Below are 18,352 nucleotides of genomic sequence, written 5' to 3' on the forward strand. Positions count from 1 at the left end.
CAGGAGATTGAGCACTCTGATCGTAGTACTCGCAGAGATGATTATGACATCGATGTTTATTTAGCTGTTATCCTAAGCTTTACGATGCTACAATAGATTACATTCGTAATCGTCATTTTATTATGAATACATTCGTTTAGCACAATTTACCACAACAACACACAACAACAAAAACACAAATCCGAATTGAATACATATTATTGTTCACGTTCCTTCATGAACGCTATAACAGCATTTATTGATATTTAGCTCATTTTGTTGTTGGCGTCTTCTGTTCTTCGAGGTGCCGAAGCTTCCGTCTGAGTGCCGCCGATACTACTGTTTGATCGATGAAAATACTGGCAGCAGAAATAATAGATAAACAAAATCATCTGTCGCCTGTAAAACGATGTGAAGGACGCCAGAACGGGGAAGGCGAAAAGAATGCTTTCAAAAGCATAGCCAGACAACACATCACCATCAGCTCATTGTTTAATTATTAACATCACTATTATTTTATCGCTTTTATATACTGGTATTAATTTTTCGTTTATTCCATTTTTCCATACACTCATTACCGCCATTAACCGACATTTTTCCTGTCTTCTTAACGTTCTTTCTTTTTTTCACCTGTTAATATTCAGCGTTGTTTTTGCGCAACAGTTTCGATACGTTCTGTTTTTCTCCTTAATCCACTGATTCTAATCCTTACCGTACAATTTCCTTTATTTAATCAATTCATATATATATAATTTGCTTGTATTCATCACTAGTGGTTCATTATCACTTGAATTAAATATGTACAGCGGACAAGAACAATAGAGCGTTAGACAGTTAAGTCACTGCGCAGTTCACTTGTCGGTGCGAGTGTAGCAGCTTAAGAACCGTGCGTTGTTTATTAATCCATGATCTGGTTCGCTACTTGCGATCAGTTCGCAAACCGTTTGGGTATACCACAGTGTGTCAATGCATCTCAAACAGAACTCCAGTAGCTACTTCCGCACGTTATAGACGGCTAGAATTTGCTGTACGGGCATGATGAGTTATACAGTTTTCAGAGATCGAAAAACTAACTGGGCTGTCAAAACATTTATACTGATTTAGGCTTTTTAGTGCTTCTTTTATAGTTTGGAAAACGACCAACATGTCCCGGTTGAGAACAGATCGATTGCACAGGCCGTACTTATTAATTTGCTTTCCCATTATTGATGATGTCGTATGTTCAGTCGATCGGCAAATCTGTCTCATGACCACATGTTTTATTATATTGGGCTATATTTATTTTCCTTTGACATAAAAGCTTATTGATGTAGTAGTGATAATCACCTGACGTGGTGACTCGACCCGATCCTATACGTCGCCAACGACGGATCGATTTCGCTGAGATTAGTGCATTAGGACACATGTAATTTTCTGAATTAAAGGACCTGTTTTCTCCCTTCTAGTCTTATGCTTTTTACTCAGCTAGCTTATTTTCATTGCATTGCTTTCCTATGATCGTGTCTACTTTTATTTAGGCTGCCAGTCTGAAATAAATAAAAAGATACGTACAAGTGGCCATCTTAAGTGGAATCACATTATACCTTTGAATAATATCCATTATTGCGAATGCCCTATAATTATCACCCGAAACTACCATCTGATTTTGATAAATTTTTTCAACATGTCAAGATAGTCACTCACTTTTAGAAATTCACGAGTATATTTGATTTTGTTTTTTTTCCCTTTTTTGCATTTGTATAACATAGCCCCGATTAGGAATAGGCTACAAGAGAAAGCTTGTATCGGATCACAGAGTCCAATGTCTAATATGAGCTTTTTTCTTCAGCTCATTCGCCGTTTTATATCAAGTGAGCGCTTTTTCTATCGAGCCGGTTATCTCGAAACACCCGCACCTAAATCCATCAACATAACCTCTGAAGGTCTGCATTAAGGGCGCAGCCTAAATTTAGACTCGAATCAAATTCTTCGTCTTTATTTAAAGCGTTTTAACATCAAAACAAAACTTTAGATCATACAGACACAGTCAACAATTGCACTGTGGATCTTCGGTATATATGCTTACATACACTCGAATCCGTGCCAATCATACCGTTTTGAGGTGTTGCCTCGCAGACCTTCTTTCGCATTGCTAATGCAACAACCGTGTGAGCGTACAGCTTCTATATTTAGTAGTCTTCACCTTCAGTACATGATATACATGAAGCACGATGAGAGATGTTGTTCTTGTTTCACTAGTGTCTAAATACCTTCACTACACTAGTCAATTCCTACCTATCTTATTGTTCTATTGTTGTTTGTTATTTTCCCTAATGCTATAACCATTATTATTACTTTTTATAACTAACATTTGTGAATGATGCCCATTACTCCTACCGCTATATGCCTAGGAAAGATTGATAAGTTTTCATGATTCTGCGAAAGAAACTTGTCTCTCTACTCTTTATGAGACCCCGTTGCATAACTGTCTGTTAAGTCCAGTGGCGTCATTTGCTTGTTATGGAGATATATATGTGTCCCTCTGTACATTTATGGAAAACGCCATCATGCAACTTATGTTCGACTACAAAATCTGTTATGTGGGCTGCTACGTGTATTTTTTCCGGCAGTACGGCTTTGACGCAGCCCTCTTCACATTGATTACTCCGCAACAATACATATAATAATAAATAGTACTATATGGGTAATATTTGTCAGTAATCATAATACTAATGCCGTGACCCACGTACTTTGACACCCACGGAGCACCTTGAACATACCTTCCTTTTAGTTGCTTTTTTTTTTGTTTTAAACTACCATTGTAAGTGTAGGTGTGTAACTATCATAATGGGTTGTTGATTCTTTTTTTTTGCTTCTTGAAGCATTCTCGTGCACTTTGGCATATTTCGATGCACAATTATGTCTTTCTGCGTACATATGGTTTCTGTGTATAGGTGTGAATGTTTATAAAGTGCAAAAATATTCCTAGATCGATAACTGTTCCCTTGATATAGTTTTTGCAACTTTGCTTAAAACTAAAACGTAAGGTTCGATATTGTCTACATGACATAATTGTTTATATCAGTTATATATCGATTATAAGCTTCGTTAATGTAAGTTAGCTTAATTTTCGATGTTATGATATGAATGAACCCGTTAAATAAACTGTTTGGCTTGTTTCTGTATGTTTTAAGGGTGAATCTGTAAGAGATAGCGTGAAACTTGTTGCTTTTGCCATGGGTTGGAAGTAAGGGAGCAATTGTTTGACTAAATGCGCTTTTCCTTATCGTCTCCATATTTGGAGATGCTCGAAGGACTGTTACTACAATAAATATGAATGAAAATCGTCTTCAAGTGCCTGCTGAGTCATTTGTGTGCAAGGTTATAAGTAAACGTGTACATTTGCGCAATAATACTAGAATGGTCAGTAGTACGAAGGTCAGATGGAATACTCATTCTGATGAGGAGACATAATTGCTGTCTCGCGAAGATATCGTACCAGATTGACTGATCAATTGCCCGAAATGTGATAAAACGACGTTTATTAACTGTGCCTTAATAAATATGTTCACTAAATGTGTTCACAACTCAATATATATTATTCTCTTTGGTCTGAAATGCCTCATGACCATCGTATATGTATTTAGCAAACATTTTATGTTATCTTAAAAACATAATCACTTTTTATGACTTTTTATTCTCTAAGTTTGGAGCAATACGCATATTTAGGAAATAGCACTAAAGCAAACAAATCGGTCTACAAAATTCTCGATTAGCCCGTTTAAAGCTTAAACAAAAATTGGCGAGTGCTTACTGCAACAATAAACATGATTTTCCCCAATATATATATATATATATATATATATATATATATATATCACCACTGTAAAAATGCGATCGAACGATCTTCCAACCAAAATATGTTGATGTCTTCTTATTGTTTCGTACGACGCTACTGCATTATCTGTTAACTCAGTCTCGATGTCATGGCCAAGAAACAGAAATTGCTGATGATGTCTAGCCTATGTTAGGAAAAGTGCAGCTTGAGATGACCTTGTGCGAGTTTATTGGCCTTTTTTTGGCTTCTTACCTTCTGCAACTTGGGCTTGGCAATCTACTGTGTCTGTAAGAACGATACTTACAGTCCTTTTATACGGCACTTAAGACTGTTCCCTCAGGCGGCCTGTTGCACCGGTTGTTGCGGTCCTCCATTGGTACTATTGCTATTCGATGGTAGGTCAAAGGGTGGCGTCGCATTGTCAACATTGTCATCGAGATTATGCAGCCAATTAAATATCATCATATTACGCTCATATTTTGTTAGAGGTTTGCCCCGATCGCGTTCGACGTCCCGCGCTGTTAACGGTGTTTTCCGACCATCTGTCCGGCCCCCGGCTCCAACCGAAGTTGACGAAGTAAGCCGCAATTCGTCCTGTAAAAGTTTTTTGTTGTATAGAAAAAATAGATGACTTATAATATTATGAATATACGATTGCACAAAATAGGAAAGTAAAAAAAGGGGTTTATAAACATATCTTTTTGATCCAATGTGTTTTCGTACATCCTATTGAGTTTGTAGAAAAACATAGTCATGAACAATTACATCACAGCTTCATAAAAAACACACAAAACCTGCAGGTAAATAAGATTGCTTATGTGTTTTCAAGTAGCTTGACATTACTTTACTGATATGATAGCCAGATTCAACTTCATATGTGAATACCTCATAAAAACTAACCAGGACCAGTAAAAACATTGTGTATAAGTTTCCCACATTGTGGTTTAGTTTGGAGTGACTGGGTGCCATGGGTTCCTGTGGTGTAGTGGTTATCACATCCGCCTAACACGCGGAAGGTCCCAGGTTCGAGCCCTGGCAGGAACAACTTTTTGATCAAATGATATTTTTGACTACCTTGTTTTCATATTTTGTATTTTGGAGACACCAATATGCAAAACTTGTTAAAAATTGTAGAAACGTGCCCTCTATAAAATTACCTAAAACCATGCGTCGGCCGGGAATCGAACCCGGGCCACCCGCGTGGCAGGCGAGTATTCTACCACTGAACCACCGACGCGATGCATGGACCATGGATTTGCAACTCCTTGTACTCGTACTTTACAATAGTATTGCACATTGTTTTATCGTGCTGCCTCTAGATTTCAACCGCGCGCGCACTGGGCTGCAGTGATTCGTCTGTTACCAAACTCGCCTGTGTCACTTATTTAGTATCATTGTGGAGTACAATTATTCTTTCGTACCACCTAGTCCTTTTTATTTACTTGTTTTACAGCTGTATTTAGAAAACCAGAGGGTACGAATAAATAAACCCTTGATGCACCGAGTAAAGGTCGATGGGATTGACCATCACGGGTTCGTGGCGCAATGGATAACGCGTCTGACTACGGATCAGAAGATTCCAGGTTCGAATCCTGGCGGACTCGATACCTTTTGTGCACGATTTATTCAATCGTGTAGTCACCCTTCCGCCAGCTCTGCGAGATCTTGCAAGCACCGTGTATATTTTCATTGTTACTTTTTAGAATAAAATTTATTCTCTGTTAGAGCAAAACGCTCTTAATTAAGCCTTTAATTACTGGCCTTTATTCTTCCAAAACAAATTCAGCACTTCGCTTACGACAGAAACTACTTCGACAAAAATCGTAATTCTCAGCGTTGCTTAACTTTGTTTTTATATCTCTTGTCTACATAAATATATATGATTAAACATTTATGAATGTATGGAAACTGGCGTTGTACTAGCTCGGTAAATCCATATTTTAAAATAAAAAATTACGAAATTACATGCGATTGAGTTGTCGTGATCACTGAGAGCCAAAATGTTTTCACCTTAGTGTCCTTGAAATAATGAAGTAATAATAACGTAGCTGTTAGTATGATTACATTGGTGTACGTTAATAGAATTAGATTGACTGTATTATCTTTAATCTGTTTGGAATTTAAATACAAAAAGTATTATTTAAAATTAAAAATATAGTGTCAGAAGTGGGATTCGAACCCACGCCCTCATAAGAGGACCAGAATGCTCGCACCCTTGTGTAGGGCAAGGATACCCTTGAGTCTGGCGCCTTAGACCACTCGGCCATCCTGACACACGGCAATCAGTCGACGTATACAGAAGGTGAACAGATCGGCCAGAACTATTTTCTGTGAGGTTCGGTTTCGTTTGTAAAATGAACATTCCAACACACATATTCGTTTTGTGTTTTGTGTCGCACCTAAAAGATACGAAGCACCAACGTATTGCGCGAGACCGTCGATTATTCAGCTCTTGTTTTGTACCAATGGAGTCAAACAATGCCTTCGAGCGATGTTGACTGATCTACGAGTTCGAGGATCCGCATAAAATTTATACTGGGTGTAACGCCTTACTTTTGCGTGCATATGGATTTATTTCAAACCACTGGTTTTACATTATTTATAATTATGTCAAGTATGTACTTCGAAATATTACGTGTCAAAGCTCATACAGCATAAAACGCAGTCGTATTTTTTTAAAGTAGAGTCAACATGAGAGAACTATAGACAGAGACATCAGATTTACTTCTATTTTATCTTAGCACTAGATGGGATCAACTAGTTTAACGCAAACAACTGCACGTAGCAGAGTCGTCTACTTGTATCCAGTAGTTTCTATTAAGTTAGAATACTCCATATCAACCTTTTTTCTTTTTCGAAAACAAAAAGATTTGTAACATTGGCACACATTTTTCTTTTATTTATAATAACCATACGCTCAGTCTCGTTACACGTCGGGGATGGCAAAAAATGGAAATAACAATAAAAACTTTGGCGGGCGCGGCACTGCTGCCGTGGATGATCGGCACGAAGTGGTTCGCTTTCAAGGATGCCATCTTACATGCTGTGCTATCTGGATTGACGACAAGAGTTCGTCCGGACGCCGCTGCTGTTGATGCTATTGCAGTCTCTCTCTCTCTCTCATTTATTGCCACGGTCGAGTCCGCTGCTATCACTGCGCTCGTCACATAGCCTCAGCCGCGTTCTCCTCGGTTGCGGGTCGAGTGCGGGGGCTTGGACTGTTGTCGGAGCCATGCCAATACGAGGAAATAAACCAAAGCGCGCTGTGTATGCTGGCCTGTCTAAATCGTTGTCGCGGTCTTGTCATTCCCTCTGTTGGGAAAGCAGGCAGGCTGCTACTGCTGTTATTGAGAGACGAGACAATAGCTTTAACTTGCTCAAGTTGCGGGAGCGGCTGGCACATCGAGTAAGGTGACCTAATACCGACTACAAGTCCCACCGCCAGTCTGTTGGGTGCGGCCCATAGTCGGTACTATAACGCATATATAGGTAGGTTTCATGAGGAAGCTGATGGAGGAGCTGTCCGAAGGACTGATCAGCATTTCTCGTAGAGCAGCTTTCGTAGCAGCCCCGTGCAGAACCTGCCGGCAACACGGATCGCCCATGAGGCATGACGCTTGCGCGGCCGGTTCTCAGCGACTCCATCAAATGATATTAGGATGGCTAGGCTTAACTTTGTAGGGTCGAGCATCGGGGGTACTAGCATGTTTCACATGTTGGCGGTTTATTATCGATCGGGACTATCAGTGCGCTAAGCGCAGAACGAAGGGATGCTTGGCTGAAACTTCGGATCACAAAATAGATAGTAGTGGCAGAAAGATCCAAAAGAGACGCAGTATGAGATCGCGGTGGCGTTGATAGAGTCCGTGGGCGGCAGCGCTGAATTTAGATGAGTGACTTTTAGCATTGGGATGTAGTAAGCGGGTCGGGCAGAAATGTTGTAGGATAGCTGATCGTCATCTATAATGACGATGTAATAGGTCTAGCAAAGAGGGAAGGTGTTTGTGCATCATTGTGGTTGGTATGCCGGTGCTATTTCCGCAGATCAACCGGGAGGAGTCGTGCGCCGGGTGTGCCTATAAGTAGAATGTGAAGACAATATCTGCGAAGCAGTCGCCGCCGTGTCCTTGTTGGCTATTGCCACCGGGGTGGGTCGGCGTGCAATCAATAGTCCCCCAATGGACTAGACAAACGTACATAGCCCACAATAAACTGAGAGAGGACTGACGTATATTGTACTTGAGGACGGATGCATGCGTCAACACATTTCTCGAGTGAATTCCTATAGTCGTCTTTCCATCGACTTCAAGAAAAGTATGAGTATACACGTGTCAAAATTCTGAGGACCACGTCCTCAATCACAAAGTAGTTATCGCGGCCATTCACTCGTATCTGTTCGTAAGGGTGGCTAGAGGGCTAGACTTCAAATTGTATGCAAGCAATTTTATTACAATAGAATTGTGGTATAGAATAATTTCCATATCCCACAAAATAAAGCTAACGATAGCGCCAAAACTGTCAAAACCTAGTAGGATGACCGACTTTCCTGGACCGCTGTTTCATACAAAAGCTTGAAGTAGTGATATTATATAATTTTAAATTCGTAAAAATATTTACAATTTAGTTGTTTGGAAGTAAAACTGTTTGATCAGTTTATCATTGTTATTGATAAACGTATTTATGATAGTATCCACTTAATAGTTACAGATTCAGTTACCGCTATAATGAGTTATAAAATGTAGCAGTAATTAAAAAACGAGGATTTTGCAGAAACTGAGATCGTAAGCATAAAATGACTTGCGCAGTCGACAGGATTCGAACCTGTGCGGGGAGACCCCAACAGATTTCTAGTCTGTCGCCTTAACCGCTCGGCCACGACTGCTGCGGCGAAATAACACTTGCTTCACATAAAAAAAGCAGAGTTCTGCTGTTATCTAAGGATATTTTGTTATTCGAACTATAAGACCGCTTCTTTATTCGATATGCAATAGAGAAAATTAGCAGGTTATAGGCCGATAACCTTACTAAGTATGAGTGTATGGCCACCTTATCATATACGGCATATTTAAAATATTGTGAATTCAATCAAGTATCCGTCAAAACCACAAATAGACAACGATACGGCGCATAGCGAAAACAGCGAACCGAGGTCATTCCAAGTACCAAATCTTAACAATCACGCATTCATATGTTAGTGCTTTTCTGTTAATTGTTAGACGCATTTCTTTTCAGTGTCTCTATATAATAGATTAACAACTAAGAATAATATTAGGCTATCACAACGTATGAGTAAGCTTGTTCGCAAAAAGGAATAGTATCTTTTCAGATTTTTAAATTTGGTATACAAAAATTGCCAAGGCTCAATACGAAACCTAAGTAGGCCTAAAACATTCAATTTTTCGCAGCAGTCAACAAGGGAGATGTTGAAAGAATGTCCTTCAATAATCGAAACTTTACTCCTTGGAAATATATAGCTGCCACAACGGACAACCCGATTCAATATTAGCTAGTGAAATAGACGTTACAACGAACGCTGAAGATAGATCAAAGTAAGCGCCACTTTATAGTCTTGCAATAAACCTAACTTTTCAATGTAACCTTCTTTGCTGCTTCTGCTGCTATGCCTTCATGGTGTCGCGATGTGAGGGGAGTGAGGTATTTTAATAAATTAGCACAAGTTATAGTTTCCAGTAAATGAAAGAAAGAATGAATTATAAAACGGTGCTGAAGAGAGATTATAAACGGAGATAAAGCATATCCAATTCTTTCGTATTATTTGATGAGTAGAAGCTACAAAATACGTTAGAATAGAATTAATTTACCATATTTCCTTTAACTTTAACCTTTCCTTTAACTATGTTTAAATTTAAAATAAGAAAATAGCAGCATACGAATCACAGAGTTTTTAGAAGAAAACTATTAGAAAATAGATATCCGAGGACGTAAGTTGTTTCAGTAACTTCGTCAAATATAAAACAGGACACATGTGAATGTACCTGAATGTCTCTCTTGAGGTCCTGCGGGCCGGTGGCTTGCAAGGCCTCACTGAGGTTGAGCTGACTTTTCGTAAGTCTTTCCAATGCCTTATAGGTCGACAAAAGTCTGCGGCGAATGTACATCTGACGGACCTTTTTGTTGACGGATTGTATAAGGTCGGTTGCCGTAAAACCTAGAAATGAAAGTCGTAGTTATAGCTCATTATTGGTTACAAGTAAGCAAACATTTCGTCGCAAAGCTAATTGTGCACCTATGAGTTATATAGAATGCTATAACAAATGGAAATTACCTTAATATATGTCGTGTGTGATAACGTTATACGTGTTAAGGATGATATACGCACTCGCATGCTGAACGTCCCAGGAACGTACCCAAAATATTCCCGTAATTGTTACATACATGGTGATATGTGGCGATATAATGCAATAATATAGTATGTGCGGCAATATTAATACAAACGTATGTTCGGGGATTGGTGTAACACGAGAAGGCAAAACACGAGATGCAGAACGCACATGCCGGTCATCTTAATGGAGCGATAATTAACTGTTTCATAAGATTTATAATTACGTAGAACTATTGATAGCACCCTATAATCAACGTTTCGGAGCTTCCCTCAATATTTTGTTTTAGTATCGTCAAACATGTTCCGGTATAATTGTGATGTATTGGTCTTAGTATATATACATAGCAAATAAAAAATATCGGCCTAATAGAGCAAATGGTTTGGAGGTGCGGGGTATCGATCCCCGTACCTCTCGCATGCTAAGCGAGCGCTCTACCATCTGAGCTACACCCCCTAGATGTAGACCACCGCGATAATTTAAACATTTGACTTCAGATTATAATATTCTTTATATATATTTGTATTGGCACCAGCCACTAATGGTTAAGAAGAATGCCCACGTCCTCTTTCATCACATTCCCTGTACTTTTCACAAACGTATAGGTTTATTATATTATATCTGGATACATTTTATATAAATCTATGTGTATATTAATTAAACGGGATTGTGTTTAAAAAGTGAAACTTCTTCTATTTGCGTCAGATATACAATATCTCTGAATACAATATACTGTATATAATAACCCATACGAACATAAAATTTAGGGCAGGCGACGCTGGTACAGGTTATAGAAGCACACCAAAAACAACTCCCCGTTTTATTTTTCTCTAACCACCTCAGTGCATGCGTGGCTCGTTGGTCTAGGGGTATGATTCTCGCTTAGGGTGCGAGAGGTCCCGGGTTCAAATCCCGGACGAGCCCGAGTTTATTTTTCTGCTATTGCACGGATCTAATTTTATCTAAGCAAGTTATTGCATAATTTTCACGATTAGTATTATTATTCGGCACTGTCGAGTCCACTATATTATAAACTGATGGCGTAATAAAATTCTGATAGCGGTACGAGAATCCTTTTTTTCACAGTGTATCTTTGGTTCTCTTAAAAAGATGAAAGTTCATTCCACTTGCAGGAGACCGGGCTGGCTAGCGAGTGTACGCATAGCTGTAGTGTAGGGAATGTAGTGGGAATAATCAGGGCTGTGTGTGTGAAAGGACCTAGAAGAAAAGAGCGTCGAGATCGCGTGACATTCAACGTTGTAACGCGTATGTTAGTAAGTCAGAGCGGTCTTAAACTGAACGGTTAACGGGGCGGCCTATAGGGTCATATCATTTGAATGGGAAAGAAAGAATAGCGAATAAAACTAAATAACTTCTACGAAAGTTTCGTGAATTTTGGTTACGTGATAAGCGGGTTGACGCAAAAAGCAGCGACGGGACTCTTCTTGGCTATAGTTGTAAAAGGAAGAATCGTGCATGACTACTCTTTCGATATCATATGAACAGCCATTTCATCGCGGTGACCATTACCGCCGCATGGAGACAAATCAGTGTAAAAATTCTATGCAGCGCCTGGCACGGCTTTTGAAACCCAGTAACATATGGGGAGACCTTGAGGGTTTTTTTTTACTGTAGGTGACTGTAATTCATCGATTCTCTTCGTTAGTGGCAATGTTGTTGCCATTTATAATTGATAGGTGCTGACAAGGTGCGAATGATCGGACGTTTTGTACATAGCAAACAACCTCACATGAAGTAACTTTCTCATTTACATAAATAATCTAATATATTTAGTCTGTGTGGAATTGTTATTGTGTGATCAGCAAACAAAGATTAATCGCCAAACCCTTTTTCGTTGGATTAAAATTCTCGCTTGCCGTCTATTTTCCTGTGAGTATACTCCAGGGACACATGTTTTGTACATTTGCATTTCGTCGCGTATGTTGCATAGCGTTTATCGATGTCGAAATTTTCCCAAACGACGACTGGCCTATTCGGTCAGAGGCCTCAAGCAATCGCGCTAATAAATTATATTCGTATCGAAGAACCGCGATTGAGGCACATAGGTTATACATGTTTTAGCGTATAGTCCAGATAGACGATAATCGTGGCCGCAGTCGTAGGCCTGACAGAAAGACGATAAACCGTTGAGTAGCATTTTGACTGGTTACAGACACAATCACTGTACAACAACTGTTCGATCTGATATATAGTTACCAGGAATGTTTCCCGACCCACATCGAGCAGAGGGTGAAGGCAGTTGGCTTGCGGATTGAGCCGAGTGCATATCTCCTACGGCCACCCACGTGCTGCACGAACGAGACACGCAATCTAGTTGACGATTCATAGGCACCTGTATCCAGACGACAGGAAGCGCACGAATACGAGGCCATGTGTGTGCGAGGATTGTGATCAGACGCAAAGGGAAAAAACGTACGCGTGACGTTACATCGCTTGTTACTTCTCTTTATAAACCTGCTAAGAAAAAGACTTACTCTTCTGAATGTGTGGACTCGTTATAAAGAAAGAAGAATAAGAATTTGTATGGTAGTGCGCATAATTTGTAAAACAAATAGATACTGGCAGGCAAAGTAAGCCAATTAGATACAAGGTAAATTTAGCTTCTAATAATAATTATATTTTTCTCAGGGATATGTTTGTTTGGTTACTTTCAACGATCAGTATCTGTTCGATGCTAAAAAGATCAAGCGTATGTCTATACACAGATTTCCTCTTATATGTCTATTAAAAACGGTTATAAATCAAGCCTGTCCATGGCTGGATTTTTGGCTCACCACTTTGGATGCTATAATAAATCGAAATATTTTTTAACGGAACGAAATTAATACGTAGCTAATAATAAAACGGTGTTTATAAATATTTAGATAATGGAAACAATCACTAATTAGGCCTACATACTTCAAGATTAGTCCATGGAGTATCATTGTGAGCTTCATTCGCGATCAGCTCTTCCGAGACGGTGTTTCGTAATGGGTCAGGTGGATCTAGATCAAAAACGTGTGAAATGTCTCCTGTTGAGAAGCTTTTCATCAGTCCCCCTAAAACAGTTGACGACAAAAGTGAGCAATTGCGGATGACGTCTGACTCCTCTTCAAACAAGGTGCAGGGATCATGCGCGGAAGATCCCCCGTAGCTTTCCGCAGGAACCTGTTGACACCACATGAATCTTATCTATTAAACATAGTTACTGAAATGAATTGGCAAATAGATGGAGCAGAAATTGCGATCATTTTGTCCCAGTGTACTTACTGCGTTTCTATTGCATATCATTTCATCGTACTAGCACAAAATCTAGAAGATTTACAGCACAGTATATCTATGTACACCTAAAGAAATGCTTATAAAATAATTCTAGATAAATACAGATTGTATAGAAAACGACACCTATTTTATGATTTGATGTAGCTTATTAATTCAATCCTATATGCGTTTATCAGTGTTAAATACCGGCCCTTTTCATGTAGCTTGCGAATATGATTTTGTTGTACAATGTTTCTGGGACTCGAATGATACGGAGCGTTCAGTAATATATATATATACACTTTTAACGACGATGGATCACATAAATATGCTAGTCAGTATCTTATGTTCAGATTGGCCGTTTTCTCTTATTGAGTTAAGGTAAAATTCGCAGTAGGGTAGAGAATTCTCGTTAGTAGAAAGCCACTATTAGGAATACAAACTGGTCCTTCCTCGCAAAAAGAGTCTCAAACGAATCTCCAGGTAGCGGCTTTCTGTTCAATGTAAATAGCTTTTATTTTGAGTACACGCTTCCAATAGGTTACAACATTGTTTTAAAAGCTATTGCTGAATAACAGGCTGCAGCAACCATGCTAGCTACCTGCTGCCGCTCACAACCTGTATGAAAAACGGATGTTACAATTCTTCCTAAACCTTAAAGCATGCAAAGGGCAAGTTTCTCATACAAATGTTCTTGCGCCTCCCCTCCGCCGCCTCTAATCGAACCTCTAATCGAAGACATCTGACGATTAGTAGAATTAACGTTACACAGCCGCTAACTCACTTGCAGCAAGCTATTTCTAGCGGGGCATCTGTTGTGCAGTGCTGATGTTGATCTACGATAATCTGCTGCTAGGCCTCCCTGGCCGGTGCACATCGTGGCGGAGACCGACAATGAGGACAACGTTGCGTCATGGACTTGTATGAGGGGAGCAGCGGTACATTCGTTCTCGAGGTCGGCAACGGCGTTGTTGGACGTGCCTTTAACAGATGGCGGCTGTCCAGCAGCCATGAGGGTAATGAATCCGGGTCCGTCGCCGGCCGCGATTCCTAGCGCGTGACTGCAACAGGCGTTAAGGCCCGCCCCAGCAGGTGTTAGGTCGAAGAATGTCGAGACACCTGTATAAACACTACCGCTAGTGGCACAACCTTGGCTAGCGAAGGATGAAGTCAATCCACAGCGGACGATGCGGTTTATCTCCGAGCCGCAACTGGAAATATTATAATTTTAAATTATCATTGTTGTGGAGCAGTATAATAACAAGGCTCAATTTTCTAAACGAGTGCTTTTAACAATGTACACGTAGTCCATAGTGTTTTGCGAGCTATAGGACATTTGTGAAGGTTCTTTTAGCATTTGCAACTTTCATAGAAAATAATGTAACACAACAGAATCTGAACCAATTCGTCATACTACACGAAGACATCATTTTTTGTGCATGCCTCCATAATGCGTGTGTGTCTACCTCAGTTGTAGCTAAATAAAAATCATACAATTTGTTATAAGTCCAAAACTCTAGTCCGGCTTTTATCGGCAGATGATTTCAATACTAATGTTATGTATACCACCGTTATTTAGCTAATCATTATTTATAACGGACTGAAAAACGTACCTGTTCAAGGTCTATTTGCTTTACAACAGTGCTAAGATACTAAAAAGCAGTTCAAGCTAGCGAAATCAAACCATAGGCGGATACTGCCCCTTATTTAAGGTTATTACAATTTAAATTTGCAGCTTCCGCTAGATGTTCGTATTGATCCATGATCGAAAAAACGATCACATGAGGCACGAGAAGGAACACATGACATCATGTAATAAAAGTTTTAAAGTGCAAAGAAAGATTTTTTGACTCCCTCTGAATGTTCAGCAGCTCGGAGACTTCAAATTGTAGAAGGTTTTTTGTTAGACTACAGTATTCGATGAAGAGAGATATGGACGCACTTACATGTAACAGGCGTTAAGCATTTTTCTATTCCTGTTAATAGCAGCGGCGAGTTCGGCCTTTGAAAAAACGTGCTACTGACCTTATGTAATAGTCATGGATACTTTTCGATCGACACATCTTGTACACCTTATTCTGTACAGCTTATGGGTGTGAAGAAACACATTTCTGTGCTAAATGAGCCAAATAATATTGAACCTGTGGCATGACTTAAAAAGATAGTCGAGTAGAGATCAATATTTAAATAATCATGACAAAATAACTAACGAGCAATTTTGAAACGAGATCAACGCGCGTCGCGAACGCCGACACACGTGTGAATGGGAACTCTGACAAAAGTTAAATATGGATAAACATATGGAAACGCATTTACAACCGAAATGCGTCCTAAATGTCTAAAATGAAAATGTTTGCTTTATACCGCCGGTTGCATAAAATGCAAATAATCGTTATTATCGCATGAACCGGTCAAAAAAATAGCACGATTTTGATGCAAAAACTACCTCGAAATGTTTCAATGATGTTTATCGTGAACGTATATACGAATACGTTGCATGACAACCCCGACAATTTCCCCTGCTCCACAGTATAATCCAGTCTTTCCTGGACTCGAAGACTGACTTACCTGGATAATGATAAAAGAGCGAGGTCGGTAGCGAATGTGTCGTGGACTGGCGAGTGAGGCATGCCACATTCGTTGGCCAGCCCCCTCCCCCGAAGGACGTAACTTCTTCTGACCCCTATACACGAGTGGATAGCTCTTTGTGCTTGAGTATATGACTTCTGCTGCAGTTGCCGTAACTGTTATTTGGACCACTATGTGCTGTGACGGCCCAACAGATGCTGCTGTTAATGCCGCTACAGATGTTGAAAGATTTTATCCTGGAGCTCGTACTGGCTGGAAGCCATTGCCTGTTGAACGAGCGTTGTTGCTGTTGATGTGGGATTATTTGTGTTCTTCGAGTTGTTTTGCTGCCATACTTGTTGTACCTGATGTTCTGTGGACGGTAAAGGCACTGAACCGGCGCAACGAGGTGGAAGCTGCAAATAGTCTGCTGCGACTGTTGAGGTCGGCCCGCAAGCGGAAGTCTGCTCCATCTATTTGACGCCTTCGACGCTATGCGGGACTCCTGTTGCTTCGGGTGAGGATTGATGAGCAGGGACTTCAACGTCTCATTACGTATCTTGCTACGGCAGCAAGATGTCATGAATAGTTTGGTGCTATAAATTTTCCCGTGGTTATTGTTCCTGGCCGTCGCTTCCTCGTTGCTATCGACGTAACCGTTGTAATCGAAGTTGGCTTTCGTTCTCGTGTGATAAGCAAATCGTTGCAAATGGGCTTGCTGCTTCTTCAGCTGTTCTTTATGTTGCTGCGGTGCCTGCGGCTGCTGAGGTCGTGCTGCCGAAGCGGGTGTTCTCTCCATCGTACGCGCGCGTCGAACGCGCTCCTTTGGTGTAGCGCGTCGACGGGCGCTTGTGGCATCCGCCGAGTGCGCTAACGGACGCGTCTCCTGTGCTGCCGGTTTACGAACCAGCAACCAGTGTTCCTTCCGACTTTGTCAGATGCTCTTATAGACTACAACGAAGAATAGAAATGTTTCTATTATTACTGTTGTTCTTCAACGGTCCCTGCATTATGACTCTGTTACTATTGGTACGCACTCCCCCAGAAACGTAGCTATTCTTGATCATTTGCATGTCTCTGTTTACACTCGTAACTGTGATGCCTCTTGTTGAATCAATTTAAATAGATCTGGTTGTTAAATTTGAGCTGGTATGTTTCTATAACAAAAAAAGGGACATTCTGCAATAGCGACGAAGGCCCAAGTAGCCTTTAATCACTTGACGGATTGTAACGTACTTTGTTATATCTGAATGTAGATAAATAGTGACTTCAACACATGCTAAGTACCTATTACCTAGGGGTTGCTGCTTAGAGATTGGACGCTTCAAATCTTTGTGCTCCCATAATTATGATGTGACTTAAATAGTTGTGCACGATATACTGAGGTTATTAATGATAAAACTTAGATAAATTTTGTTGTTGTTGCCTGGTTTCACTGTTAACTTGTTCTAATAACCAATAGAACATTAAGTGCGTACATTATAGATAACGTGATTTGCAGAATATGTAAAATATTTGTTTCTGCTGTCACATGTGGTTCGCTTAAGACCTTGATATATAGTACTGTGGAATTACCTAACTAACGCCCCTCATTTTATGAATCCGTGGGTTGCACTGCTAAGCCGAACAAATCATCGAAATCGATCGACGGATCGGCCGATTCGCTGCCAGCCAACACGAGTAGTTAATTATTCACTGTTATTTGAATTTTAATACGGACGCCCTGCGGACGGTCACTCTGAGTGACGCCATCATTTCCAATTAGAGCTTCTTGCACCGTAGTAGTATGCACGCTTATAGAGTGCCCCTTTTTCTACAGGTTTGCTTTTGAGTCATGAGCAGAATACGACTTTCACGAGATTTAAATAAGGAAAAGAATATTTTCTTGGGAAAAGTTAGGATGCAAAAGATACATACGTAATAGGCTCATGTGTTGCTCAGTGTCATACTAGGAAACTAGCCCACTTAATTGGATTGGATGATACCAGTTAAATAGTTTCAAGTATCCGGCTGATTGTGCTCTCCGTATATAAACCAGCTGAAGACCGCTTGCATAATCGCAGCCTATATATTAAATTTTATCGTATTTACGGGGCCTGGAAAACATAGTCACTTCTAAAATTATAAGGTTGATCATAGTAATAGTAGTAGTAATAGTAAATAACATAGTAATATTTTGTTTTATTTCTTGGAAGGTTGATGCAACTTCTAACCTACCGCGAATGTATACCGCTTTTTTGCTTAGGTATTACCTACAAAATTTTACATTTAATGAAAACCTAATTTTCTTATTGAGCTACATATTTCAATAGCACAACAAATGCTCAACAGTGTTTATCTTTTTCGAAACTTATCTTAGTTCGCTTTAAGCAATATAATCTACACA

At 39.9% G+C, this 18,352-nt stretch overlaps 1 protein-coding gene and 7 non-coding genes across 10 annotated transcripts; 3 read left to right on the forward strand and 5 right to left on the reverse strand.

Annotated features, from left to right (window-relative positions):
* Nucleotides 1-186: 186 nt before the first annotated feature.
* LOC111251698 (uncharacterized) lies at nucleotides 187-16,099 on the reverse strand. 3 transcript variants are annotated; one of them, XM_022808551.2, is made up of 6 exons: nucleotides 15,967-16,099; nucleotides 14,183-14,609; nucleotides 13,057-13,305; nucleotides 12,355-12,490; nucleotides 9,793-9,965; nucleotides 187-4,390 (listed from the first exon to the last, which is right to left on the reverse strand). In XM_022808551.2, the coding sequence occupies exons 1-6, from the start codon at nucleotides 16,026-16,028 to the stop codon at nucleotides 4,133-4,135; spliced, it is 1,305 nt and encodes a 434-aa protein (XP_022664286.1). In that variant the 5' UTR covers nucleotides 16,029-16,099; the 3' UTR covers nucleotides 187-4,132. The 3 variants fall into 3 exon arrangements, with proteins under 3 accessions (XP_022664286.1, XP_086846614.1, XP_022664289.1); XM_086990488.1 differs by lacking the exon at nucleotides 187-4,390 and adding an exon at nucleotides 5,854-7,675; XM_022808554.2 differs by lacking the exon at nucleotides 187-4,390 and adding an exon at nucleotides 7,535-7,872.
* TRNAV-AAC (transfer RNA valine (anticodon AAC)) lies at nucleotides 4,768-4,840 on the forward strand. The gene has a single exon. It is a non-coding gene; the product is annotated as a tRNA-Val (tRNA).
* On the reverse strand, nucleotides 4,963-5,033 carry TRNAG-GCC (transfer RNA glycine (anticodon GCC)). The gene has a single exon. It is a non-coding gene; the product is annotated as a tRNA-Gly (tRNA).
* On the forward strand, nucleotides 5,328-5,400 carry TRNAR-ACG (transfer RNA arginine (anticodon ACG)). Its single transcript has one exon. It is a non-coding gene; the product is annotated as a tRNA-Arg (tRNA).
* Nucleotides 5,955-6,069, reverse strand: TRNAL-CAA (transfer RNA leucine (anticodon CAA)). The gene is made up of 2 exons: nucleotides 6,032-6,069; nucleotides 5,955-6,000 (listed from the first exon to the last, which is right to left on the reverse strand). It is a non-coding gene; the product is annotated as a tRNA-Leu (tRNA).
* Nucleotides 8,597-8,678, reverse strand: TRNAS-AGA (transfer RNA serine (anticodon AGA)). Its single transcript has one exon. It is a non-coding gene; the product is annotated as a tRNA-Ser (tRNA).
* Nucleotides 10,521-10,593, reverse strand: TRNAA-AGC (transfer RNA alanine (anticodon AGC)). The gene has a single exon. It is a non-coding gene; the product is annotated as a tRNA-Ala (tRNA).
* Nucleotides 10,990-11,061, forward strand: TRNAP-AGG (transfer RNA proline (anticodon AGG)). Its single transcript has one exon. It is a non-coding gene; the product is annotated as a tRNA-Pro (tRNA).
* Nucleotides 16,100-18,352: the final 2,253 nt, after the last annotated feature.

Source organism: Varroa destructor, unplaced genomic scaffold (assembly GCF_002443255.2).
Source record: "Varroa destructor unplaced genomic scaffold, Vdes_3.0 BEIS01000005.1, whole genome shotgun sequence".
Classification (NCBI taxonomy): Eukaryota; Metazoa; Arthropoda; class Arachnida; order Mesostigmata; family Varroidae; genus Varroa; species Varroa destructor.

Coding starts and splice junctions, on each gene's coding strand:
- LOC111251698 (XM_022808551.2), bottom strand. CDS start 16,028: ATGCCTCACTCGCCAGTCCACGACACATTCGCTACCGACCTCGCTCTT. Junction 14,610..15,966: donor GCTCTTTTATCATTATCCAG/GTAAGTCAGTCT, acceptor TAATATTTCCAG/TTGCGGCTCGGAGATAAACC. Junction 12,491..13,056: donor CTCCATGGACTAATCTTGAA/GTATGTAGGCCT, acceptor GTCTGGATACAG/GTGCCTATGAATCGTCAACT.